This window comes from Poecilia latipinna, unplaced genomic scaffold (genome assembly GCF_001443285.1).
Source record: "Poecilia latipinna isolate Pla-1442-1.1 unplaced genomic scaffold, P_latipinna-1.0 Scaffold500, whole genome shotgun sequence".
Lineage (NCBI taxonomy): Eukaryota > Metazoa > Chordata > Actinopteri > Cyprinodontiformes > Poeciliidae > Poecilia > Poecilia latipinna.
In genome coordinates this window covers 227,945-240,365 of record NW_015113116.1, presented here as the reverse complement: position 1 = coordinate 240,365, position 12,421 = coordinate 227,945, and the positions used below count along the sequence as shown (strand labels likewise).

General features: G+C 41.3%; 1 protein-coding gene across 2 annotated transcripts in view; it reads left to right on the top strand.

Annotated features, from left to right (window-relative positions):
* Positions 1-1,527: 1,527 nt before the first annotated feature.
* The window catches only part of chd4a (chromodomain helicase DNA binding protein 4a), a 24,070-nt gene continuing 13,176 nt past the window's right edge, over positions 1,528-12,421 (top strand). Inside the window, exons 1-10 of one of the 2 annotated variants that reach the window (XM_015040221.1) lie at positions 1,528-1,771; positions 2,174-2,339; positions 4,633-4,745; positions 4,839-5,072; positions 8,734-8,852; positions 9,022-9,287; positions 9,370-9,503; positions 9,610-9,748; positions 11,815-11,984; positions 12,069-12,302. In XM_015040221.1, coding sequence (XP_014895707.1) covers positions 2,279-2,339; positions 4,633-4,745; positions 4,839-5,072; positions 8,734-8,852; positions 9,022-9,287; positions 9,370-9,503; positions 9,610-9,748; positions 11,815-11,984; positions 12,069-12,302 — 1,470 coding nt within the window. In that variant the 5' untranslated portion in view covers positions 1,528-1,771; positions 2,174-2,278. The remainder of the gene's footprint in view (positions 1,772-2,173; positions 2,340-4,632; positions 4,746-4,838; positions 5,073-8,733; positions 8,853-9,021; positions 9,288-9,369; positions 9,504-9,609; positions 9,749-11,814; positions 11,985-12,068; positions 12,303-12,421) is intronic. The other variant, XM_015040220.1, reaches the window with a different exon arrangement.

The following is a 12,421-nucleotide window of genomic DNA, read 5'->3' as shown; positions in this document are numbered from 1 at the left end:
GACAGACACAAGAGTTGGACATCACCAAAACTTTTAAACTTGGTTGAACTGTTAAAGCATAAAGGGGATAGTTCTTAAAATTTCCCTCTATGGAACTGAATAAAGCACTAAATAATCTAACATTTTGCAAAGGCAATATCAAATAGAAGATTTTGAGAGTAATTTTGAACTGTCTATCATCAAAAAAGTCGTAATCTCCATTGATATAGTACCGTTAGCACTATATATCAATGGTCAACTCATCATTTTCAACTGTGTTGCAAAAACTCCAAGAGAAAACATTTCAAACATTGCACATCCTTTCAGTTTTCATAAGACTCCAAGAGCTAGGAGAACTGTTCAGTAGGCTACACTAGTGTCTATAGGGTTCCTGCACATGGCTGCAAACAATGCCCTTCACGTTTGTTCTGTTATCTTTTAGACAATTGAAACACCATCTGCAGAGCAAACTTGTCCCAGAGTCCAACAATAACAGTGCATAACTAATTCTGGTCCTCCCCAGGGCCAAAAGGCAGCTTCCCATTAGCAGTCATATACACAACTAATTCCCCATGTGTCGAGCCATCATCCTGAAGCATCTCTGCCATGCTTAGCACAGGGAATTCTGCATTTTGCCCCTCAGTCTAAATGTATTGCACTCAGTCAACGGTGGGAAAAAAGCTGTCTAGGACCCAGACGTTTTTCCCACCATTGACTGCAATGCATTTCATTGCAGCCTGTGGAGCAAGCCAGCATGTGTATGCGTGCAGACAGCTTAACTCAGCTGTTGACTTGGCCCTTGCACTTCTGGGCTTTCTCCAAAGAGTATTGAGGGATACTTCCAGCTGCAGACATAAAGGTTTTGACTGCAGCTTCACCCGTGACCTCCAACTGATGCCCCAACTGGATGGACGAGGCCGGCTTTTTAATTTCGCACCAACCTACTCACAAAGTTTTTACTGCCAAGTTTCCTGGCATTTGTCTGCAGACTTAGCCATACAGTTGCCGTCATGCTGAGTAAGGTATGCTTGAGCTCATAAGGCCGCATTTTGGGGTTACATTGGGGTCACCCCCACATTTTGTGGCCCCCCAAGTTTTCTAATGGTGGGTACCAGGTTTGCATCGCTTCTGCACCCGGTGTGCAATCTTTAGGAGCCACGCTCATACCCATAAGTCTGCGCATACATGCAAACATGCACTCTCAAGTTGAGCAGTCATGTGGCACACACAGTTGCCATGTGAGCGCATTTTCCTTTCCCCCCCCTCCTTTCTCCTATCTCTCTCTTTTTGGAGTTATGCTTATTGTGGGATGTCAGTGACTGCGCTCATTACTATTATGGGATGCCACACAGGAGAGGGCGGGGGTGAGCGTTTCCATAGTGATCGTGGTTGCTAAGAGGGGTGGAGGTGTGTGTGTGGGGGGGTGATGTGCATAGAGGAATGGGGAAGAGACTGTAGAAGAGGGAGGGGGTGAGTTGACTATTATGGTCTGTACGTTGCAAGGTAACTATGCAGAGTGGGGGAGGGGTGAGTGAAATGTGCGCGTATATGTATGAGTGTGCATGTGTGTGCGGGGAATATTATGGGATGCCTGCCCCCTGATCTCTTTGTGTGTGTGCGCGCGAGGAAGAGAAAGAGGAGACGGCGTCGTGCGCACACGCTGCCACCAAAAATACGGAAATATATTTAAATTATATATACACCGCTACCATCTGGAATAAAAAAAAGCATCCAAGTGGTCAATCAGTTGCAAACTGAGCGTGGAGTTACTGTTTTTTGGAAGCTTGAAGTTGTGAGTATGTCAGTTTCTGAGTCTGTGAATTGACTTGATTGAGGGTGAAGTAGGCTCGGGTTGTCACACAAGGGGATTTTCAGGGTATATATCAGTATGTGAAGCGGATCGGTTCTGTTTCGAGTTTTAAATCTGACCAACCGGTTTAGCTCCGGCTAGCACGCATGCTAATGGGACGGATAGTAACCATAGTAAGCTGAACGCAGAGATGGAGTGAAGGGAGGAGATATAAATATGTGAACTTCGCAGGCGGATAAAGTTGGGTTTATTGTCCCATGTGCTGAGTGTTGATGTCCTTCTATGTTTTACCGGGTGCTTGTTAGTCCTGATATTTAACTTCCGCTTTCTTTTATGCTCTTATTTTCTGCCCTGTTAAACCTGGCCCGGCTACGATTTGGACAGACTTCACACTGGGTCCGAACTCTGGATTATCCACCAACAATAACTTTCATTTAGTTAGCTAAACTATTGGCTAACTCAACAGAAGAAAGTTTCCTGCTGTCCGCTATGTCTGGAAGTGAAGATGACAGAGACGATTATGGAGCCGCCGACGACCGCCTAATGCAAGGTAAGATGAGGCTCATTTGTTAGCCGCTAATGTTCACGCTGCTTGTGTGTTTTTGACGTTCGCATCAATCATGCTGCGTTAGCTTAGTGCTAGCTCGTTCATGCTGCTAACTACTGCGTAGCTTCCATTAGCAAACAGGGAGACAAACATGTTTTAAAGAACTCAAATTGTTTTACCCCAACCATAGTCGGAGGTTGTAAAGCTGATGGATGCACTGTTGTGCTGTCACGCTGAAAAACCGGCATGTTCCCGGGGCCTAACATTAGCCAGCTACCGGTATTTTTTACGTGTCGATGACAAGATGGAGGCAGCCAGTTAGCTTGGAAGCTGGTGGATGACGTTCGGTAGCGCTCCCCTCCTCGTAGCCGGCGCCTTCAGTTTGACTGTGGAAGGAAAAGTACGAATAATAACAGACATAAATCCACTTTTTCCATATATTTAGCACAAATTACTCGATCTATCTTATACTTTGCTTGTGCCGTGCGTTGTTTACGGCTGGATTTCAGCAAGCAGCCGCAGCATACACAGCGGAACCTTAGAGAACAAATAGTCTCTTCGATCAGCTTCAACTGGTGAAGTCATCAACACGATTGTTCTCCATTCAGCGGATAACACGTTTTATTATGAAATCATATGATAGTGGATTATGAAACTAAAGCTAATGCGGAAATAAATCATTTGTGTTTATATTCTTGCTTGTAAGAAAGAGTCTGTAGTAGTAGTAGAGAAATTCAAGGCATCTGATTGGCCTCTGGCCGGTAGGGATGGACCGATTAGACTTTTACCTACCTATACCGATTTCCATTTTTCCTTGGAGTCTGACTTGTAGATTTTAGTTTTGATCAATTTTGCTTTTGTAAATACTATGATGTATAAGAAGGATGGGTGTGTACTAGGACAACTAGTTTTATCCACATACAGGCATTAAAACTAATGTTTCTAATAAAATGCCGTCAAACTGATCCCAACATAGTTAAAGTTTATAGTTTTGATGCAGTTGTGATAATAACAATGAAAATTTGCTTGTTCCATCCTGAGTTCACACCATGGTAAAATCTTAATTATTTGTATCTTTAACATCTTTAATTATTTGTATAGTATTTTTAGAAATATTTTTTGAAGTATTTTAGAAATATCCTGTCTCCAGTTATGTAGGTCCTGATCCCAGTCTGGACTAGTTCATTTTCTTATTTTTTGCAAATTTAGGTTATCAACCTTCCCCTGGTAGATATTATTCACAGAAATAATAAGTCAACGGTTCTCTATGATATAAGTTAATATTTTTAAATTGTTGTCAAAGCAGGTTGGAGTTCTTGTAGCACACTTCTTCTAAATCTGTGTTGCCTCTTGTGTTCTTCCCATGCATTGTTTGTCTAGGCAGTGAGGCGTCCTTCCACCAACTAAAATCATGTATGGTTAATCTGTGATTGTAAATTGCGCTGAGGTGTAAATTTTTGCACCCCTACGATCCTCTATAGGATTAAGTAAATATAGAAAACGGGTTGGTGAGTTAATATGTAACTTTTGTAATCAGTTTTGGGGTCAATTGTTTAGGTTTCTGAATGTTGGGTAATACTTAAACATCTAAAGTGCTTGAATTTTCCCAAAATAGTAGACATTCAAAAAGCATTTTTAAAATGTATGTATCGTTTAAACTTTATGCATCAGTCTATTTGCTGCCAGATGTTGAGCAAATGTCCGGAGTCATAAATCAGGCCTCTAATTCCATTGATCCAATCAAAAAAAGGAAAACATCTTGTTAAACGTTTTTAACAGTAGCTTCTCGTTTATTTTAAAATTACTGCTTTTTTCCACTCTAAGGACATTGAAAAGAGGACATTGACTTAGAATGCTAGTTTATCTTCTGATTTACCTGCTGTAAATTCATCTGTTTATACTACAGTAATCTGCTTTCATGGTTAAATAGATGAACGACTGGACTTTCCTGGGTGGAAACTTTCTCCAAAGCGGCTAATTACAGCCATTAGAAGATTAGATATTTTACCCGATAAGGCTCATTCAAATGCAGTTAATTGCTCACGTGTAGCAGTTCACCTTACACCTGCTTGTATTTTCTCTCCACAAGATAAAAACTGCCATTTACCACCATATTGGTTGTTTCAGTAAGCAGTTGCAGCTAACCTGTGCACAGTTTTCATCAGATGGTTCACAGATATGCATTCTGTCTTCAGAGCCCACTGTTGAATAACGATCACGCAGCCTGAATGTGCTGACACGCTGTTTGTGGGCGTGCATCCTAACCGTGGCGTGTGTCCACTGGCCTGATTTGCAGATGATGAGGAAGAGGAGATCTCGGAGAATGAGTCTCCGAAGGTGAAGAAGAAGAAGAAAAAGGCCAAGAAGAGCCGGGAGAGCAAGGGCAGCAAGAGGCGGTCGCGCAGAGAGGTAAGCAGCCACAGTTACATTTTACTGTGAGGTTGTTGACTCCACATATTTTCCTGGGTTTTCTGAGTCCTGTCTGTTTCCTTCTTGTCCCAGGAGTTGACGATCAGCTCCCCAGAGCCCATGGACATGGGTGGAGTGGAAGACGTAGAGGATACGGGCTCGGCCCAGCGCTCCGAGAGCGAGGGCAGCGACTACACTCCAGGACGCAAGAAGAAGAAGAAAGCCAGCGGTGGCAAAGAGAAGAAGAGGAACAGTGTTCCCGAAAGGAGTTCCAAAAGGAAAGAACCAGAGCCAGAGGAGGATGACGACGATGACGATGATGACTCGGTAAGGAACAACTTTGGTATTTCAAGTGAATTTAAAAACAAATGCATGTTTCAAGAACGACCAGGAAGTACAGTGCTGAGAAAAAGTGTAACACTTAAATGTTTCAACTCGTTAAAGGAATTTTAATATCACATAAAACATAGTCTGAGTTATTATACATTTAATTGTTCAAATGATGATTTCATGCCTTAAGCAAAAACTATTCATACCAACCTGGTCAAGTATATTTTGTGATAACTGGCAGTCAGCCCTGCACATGCTGTGCTACAAAGCATTATTGACCTACTTTACCCCCTAAGAAGTGTTTAGATTTAGCTTCATTGATGAATATTTTAGCATAAAAAGTCTGTTTTAGTCATTTCCCAGCATCTTAATCAGACTCGCTGGCTTGCTAAGCATCATTGTCCTTCAGTGTAACCTCAATATGTTTGTTTTGAGGGTAGAAAACTCTGCTTTTCTGGTAGAGTAGAGAAATTATTTCCGTCCTGAAGTACCCTGCTACTTCAGAATCATCACACTATCATCGCCATGTTTAACTGCTGGAAAGCTGTCAGTTTCTGAAATGCTCTTAGTTTTACACCAGATACCACTGGACTCTTCAGTTGTCTCAGGGACATTTTCCCAAAAGTCTCAGGAATCATTAAGATTCTTTATGGTGAGTGTAAAATGGGTTTCTGGGATCTTTTTGACCAGCAGTGACTCTTCCATGAAGTTGCAATGTCTGCACAGACTTTTCTTTTTGTAGAATCATGACCACTGACCTTGACTGAGGAAAATGTGGTATGCAGTGCTTCTGATGTTTTTTTTTTTTTTTTTTTTTTTTTTTTTTTTTTGATTCACTCTTGGGCTGATGTTGTAGGCTGCCCACTCCTGGGACGGTTCACTGCTGTTCCTTACTTTTTTTATTTTAATATTTGGAGAATATAGTTTGCTGTTGTCTCAAAGCCTTGGAAATATCTTTGTAACTGATTCTAGTTTAATCTCAGTCATCATTGCAAATCCAAAAGAGTGCTATATTTCAAGTCTTAGGTATTCACACTCTTCATATCAAGAATATATTAAGTTAATTATGTTGATTCCTGCCCTTGATGCCCAAATCTAATTAATAATTGTAATGCCTGTTATACTAAAGCCTAGAGGGAGTGGTAGGGACCCTGTAATGTCCTATGAATGTCAGATGAAATTCTCTTTATGAGATTTCTTGATTCTACCAGTCAGGCAGTGATCAGCGTTGGGTGTGGCTTGTGAAGGAAAAAGTGTGAATATTGAATAATGAAGGTTAATTCATGATTTAGAGAGGGAGGAGTTATGTTGTCATGCAAAACATGGTCGGTTCTGTTTTTGTGCTGATTAGTAAATGAAAACTGTTTTGTATTTACTCAGATCATCTGCAGCTGATATTAAATGGATTTTTTGATGATGTGAAATGTCTAAGTGTGACAAAAAGCAACCAAGGAAGAAATCTGGAAGAGGGGAAACACTTTCTCATGGCACAGTGTTTCTGATCCCTTCTTAAGCTTGTTTGCGTCATAATCAGTTGTTCTTTATTCACTCCTGGGCAAAGGAAAATTGACCACATGGTGATAAATTACAGACATTTTCTTTTAACAAGTTTCCGTCAAAGCTGTGCAAAAACGCGCCATGATCATTTAAAACATGCCCCAGCGACTGGCGCTCTTCTTTCACAGTATGCACTGATGTAGCTTTGTAGAGATGAACCTCATCATTTATCTAGGTCTGTGGTAGATTGTTTTTTTTTTTTTTTTTTTTAAATTGATGCATTTTCTTTTTAAGAACTAGAAATGTCAAGGATCTGCGTTTCTAAGAGGCGGTCTTCTGTTGGTGAATAGCTGTTGTACCTGCCCTCTGCGGGTTCCATGATGAGCACCTTCTGCCTGCGTACCTGTAATGGAGTCCTGCGGTGTGACAAACACATGTGAAATGAGCGACGCTTGAACAAAGAACAGTCTGGTGGATTTAGAACCTGGCGGCCAATAGGGGGCCTTCTTGTTAATGACAGTTATGCAAAAGGAGGAGGTGGGAATGGTGGGTAGGGGGGTGTAAGTGTGTGTATGTGTACGTCTAGTATTGCTCTGTGAGATATACATATGATATAATGTGCCGTTACCATGGCAACCCTAGCTTTAGCACTTCCATACATTCTTGACTGTTTTTTTTTTCTTTTTTTTTTCTTTTTTTTTGGTTAGATAAACACATTTTGATTGCTTAGCAGAGCCGCCCTCGTTCCACGCCGCAGCCCCGCCGTACAAGACGGAGGGCTGCACAGGCAGCCTTGATCAAAGGCAGCTGGGGGTGGAACGTGCAGTGCATTATCTTAATCTTTATCTGCTACTTGTGCTGCCCTGGATGAACCTCTTTGTTCTTCAGCCATTAAACTTCAGGGAGCAAAAAAAAGAAAAAAAAAGTCTATTTATCAACATTAGAAAGAACCATTTAGATTGCATTCAAGGCGATTTGGGATATTCGTGAAGGATGAGATGTGGTGGAAAGTTTAGTGGAGAAAAGAACTTAATAATGTATTTTCTTTTTGTTTTCTGTTCTTTTTTTTAACAGCAATTCATTTGCAGGCATTAATTTTAACTTGTCTTTAAGATATAACAGTTTTCTACTTATCTGTACAATAACTGATACAGAACTGTTGGATATTACTTATTTTGTTTGTGTTGTAGTTCAACTTCCTGTTACTTCCTCATGTTATGAATTCTAGTTTGAACTGAAGAAACAAAGATTTGGACTAGAAATGCACTGATCAAACTTTTCTTTTCTTCCATCTGATCTTCTGATTTGGATTTTATTTTCAGAGCCCATTATCCCAGTTAGATTGAAAATGGTGGGAGCTCATGGTTTTTAAACATTTAATGAATGAGGGGGGTGCGGGAATCAATATTTGACCTGCGGGATCACTGATCAGAAACCATCAAGGGAAAATTGGCCAATGATGATCTCTGGCCGATTGATTGGTGCATCTATTTCTGCACCTCAAATGCACACACATGCACTTTTTAAACGACAGACGGTGAAAAACAGACTGTTCCAGATAACCACCAAATCAATAGAGTTTCTAAAATGGTGCACATATCACTAAGCAATTTAGTGCAATTGCGCTGAAAAACATGCTGGTCTGTGTCAATTATTAAAGCGTTTGCTTGCTTGCTGGATGCTAATTTTAGAGGCTCTTCACTTCACCACTTGTAACTCTCTTACATGCAAATTGGCTCTGGTGGAGCAGATTTGGTCGTTGCAAAAAGGCCCTATTATTTTACATGCAACACAAGCCATATGAAGCATAATATTTTTATACCACTTGCTGTAAAACAAGGTCTCAAACCTTGTTTGAGACTCCCGCTGATAGAAAACAGGAAGAGACTCCTGCTGATAGAAAACGAAGATGTAAAAGCTGGATTTTGTGCTGATCAAATACATTGGTTTTTAAAGTTCGCATCAGATGAGTCGTCTTCTAAGTAAAGCAAAACGGTTTGTAGTTTTATAACTTTTCATGTTGAATATTAGTAAAAATATAACTGCATTACAACTTTTAGTCAAAATAAACACAATTTTGTTGAATTCAACGTTTTACAAGTACATTAGACTTAAATGGTTTTTTTTTTTAATTTTTATTATTGTTTATTATTTACTGCAGGAGCCAAAGTCATCATCTCAGCTCCTGGATGACTGGGGCATGGAGGACATTGACCATGTGTTCACCGAGGAGGATTACAGATCCCTGACCAACTACAAGGCCTTTAGCCAGTTTGTCAGGTCTGTTCTGGCCTTAGTTTACCCATAATACTGAACCAGTTGCTCTGGAAGCCCTCACATGTGCATGTATTATTTGGAAATGTTTTTCACAGAAACATCCCATGTTTCTTCTGTGACTGTTCTTTTTTCCGCACTTTTGGTTCTAACACTCTGTTTTCCTCCTCTACAGGCCGCTCATTGCAGCCAAGAATCCCAAGATCGCCGTGTCCAAGATGATGATGGTTTTGGGGGCAAAGTGGCGAGAGTTCAGCACAAACAACCCTCTGAGAGGAGCAGCAGCTGCGAATGCTGCGCTGGCTACCGCTAACATACCAGCTGCTGTAGAGACCATGGTGGCAGAGGTCACACCTGCAGCCGAGCCCCCGGCGGCCCCGGCCGAGCCTCTGCAGACGCCGGCGCCGCCTCTCCGCAAAGCCAAAACCAAGGAGGGCAAAGGTACCACTGCCGGGACTGCAGCGAGGGAAACCGCTGTCTCATTACTCTGGGTAACTGATTTATCCGTTTGTTGGGTCTGCAGGTCCCAACGCCCGCAAGAAATCCAAACCAGCACCAAAGCCACAAGAGAAGAAGAATAACAATGCCAAGACGAAGAAGGTCGCTCCTTTGAAAATCAAGCTGGGAGGCTTCAACAGCAAAAGGAAGCGCTCCTCGGTACGAACACGCTCCACGTCTTTACTGACGCTCTGCTCGTGCGGTGCTTGTATGGACAGTCTCCTAACGAAGCTGAACTTTTAACGTTTGCTTCCGGTGTGCGCAGAGCGAGGAGGACGAGCCCGACGTCGACAGCGACTTTGAGAATGGCAGCATCAACAGCGTCTCCATCTCGGAGGGTTCGAACAGCCGCAGCAGCCGCAGCAAGAAGAAGCTCTCCAAGAACAAACCCAAGAGGAAGAAGGGTATTCCTTAGATTTCTTTCTCCCTCTTTATCAATCATTTCTGTATATTAGGACTGGGCGATATGGTTTCAAAAATAAATAAAATCTCCAATTTTTTTTTCATAGCATCCAATTTTTTTATTTTATTTTTTTTAAATTAAAAATGACAAAATATTTTCAAAAAGTCGCTTTTTTTTCAATAATTAATTTTATAAGTTGTACAACGGAGTATTAAAGCGGCATTACAAGAATCTGTTTAATTACAAGGTCACAGACATAATATTATCAGAATAAAGATGCAATTGTACCAGAACAGCTAAATAGGAGGAAAATAAGACGTCTTAATGAGAAAAAAGCTTTAATAATTTCTTGTTGTTTTACTTATTGAAATTCTCATAAAATTACTACTTCGATCGCCTAATGTTAGACTTTATTCTCGTATTATTTTGACTGTTTTGTAATATCATATGATACTCGTATTACTGTGACTTTAATCTTGTAACATAAGTTCTTTATTCTCATAAAAACCTTTATATTTCATCGTAGAGTTGACCTGACTTCAAAGTCCAAATAAATAGTAGGTGTTAAAAAAAAAAAAAAAAAAAAAAATGTGTCAAACAAGATGGCCGCCCTGGGCATGCTGACATCACTCAGGATTATGGAAACCCCATTAGATGAAATGTATGTTTTTCCCGCATTGATGGGGGGAAAAAACTGATTTTCAAAAAAATTAAATAATCAAAAATTAAAATCGATTTATTGCCCAGCTCTACTGTATATTTGTTCTAAAACTCTGGATTATTAACTGGATCTGATCCAGCTGGTTAATGGCCCCTTTGCAGAGGGAGATAATAAGTGGTTCAGGGAAAGCTTTGAGAACGAGAGCGGAGCTGAGAAAAACGAGCTGTGCAGATGAACACATTAGTCATCGTGGCTGAGTCAGTGGAGTACGGGTATATTTAGAAGTACAACATCTTCTGGGTTGTCGCCCGCCGAGGCCTCTTCTGTCGCTGCTGTCACAAGATCGAAGCGGCAATCGAAAGACGTCACGGGTGGATTCACATCGAGGTCAGACTCTGAACTGTGCCATAAAGGCTTCAGGGTGGAAAACCTTCTCACTTCAGCTGAGATTTTGATTCCAGAGATCTAGATGCCCCAATTTTCAACAAAGTGTTTATAATTAAAGCCATTTGTGTCTGGAGTATGCCTGAAAGAAGTTCTCAATTAAGATTCTGGTTAAGGAATTACATGGAAATAGATTTTTGTGTTTTGCTGATGAAAACCTTCCTTGTCAGTCGTTGAGTATAGAGGAAGTCTGAACTCAGGTGGAAGAAGTGACTCATTTCTGTGGTTTTCTTTTGACAACAATGATTAGAAGTAGAGCCTTGAAACCAGGACCTCAGTCTGTTATAGTGGGATTTTGTGACCAATTAACACAAATTTCTGCATTATTGTGATGTGGAAGGAATAGCATGGACAGTTTTCAAATGTATCTTGCAACAACAAGAAAAAATCTGGAAAGTGTGGCATGCTTTTGTATTGAGACCTCATGATTCAATGGTTTGTTGAACCATATTTTTTATCTCTGGAAGTTGGTGGAGATAAACACTTCTATTCCACTGTTCTTTGGTGAATTGCTTGTGCTTGGTCAGATTAGATGAAATGTATGTAAACATCAAACTTCAAGTCTTGTACATGGGTATTGACTGGGACCTTTCTAACACATTAATTAGCTTTATCTAAAAGACTTTATGAATCGCATTGTCCAGCTGAGACTGCCACTCTGCTCCAGTCCCAAATCTTCTGGAGGATTTTTTTTCCAGGGTTACTCTGCATCTCCATCCATCAGCATAATGCTGCCAACGCTACGGCTCACAATTGGCATTTTGCACCAGAAAGTAACATTTTGCTCCCATTTGGCGAAATAATATGCTTATTTGTTGCTCTGGTTTTATTTAGGGGTATCAGAGTAAAGGAGTCTGCACACATAGACCACTAGAGTTGGTCTATAATATAAATTGATGTTTGTGGTTGTGATGTGACAAAATGCAAACACATGAAGTATGAATTATTATTCCTGCCATCAGAAACGGAAGATGGCGATGGATACGAGACGGACCATCAGGACTACTGCGAGGTTTGCCAGCAGGGAGGGGAGATCATCCTGTGTGACACCTGCCCCAGAGCGTACCACATGGTGTGTCTGGACCCCGACATGGAGAAGGCCCCGGAGGGCACCTGGAGCTGCCCGCACTGCGTAAGCTCATCTGCTGCTAAAACAATTTAATGCATTTGCACAGAACTGATTCAGATTTTAATTCTTTTTTGTCCTGAACGACAGGAGAAGGAGGGCATCCAGTGGGAAGCAAGAGAGGACGCCTCAGAGGGAGAGGAGGACAATGGCGAGACGGGTGAGATGGAGGAGGACGACCATCACATGGAGTTCTGCCGGGTTTGCAAAGACGGAGGCGAGCTCCTCTGCTGCGACTCGTGTCCGTCGTCGTACCACATCCACTGCCTGAACCCTCCGCTGCCCGAGATTCCCAATGGGGAGTGGATCTGCCCCCGGTGCACAGTGCGTGGGACGTTGTTCTTACAATTAATTGATGATATAATTGGCACATTGTGCAGATTTTTTCATTTAAGCACTTAAGCTGTTTTTATACAGTATGAGAAATGAATTAAAAATGAAAA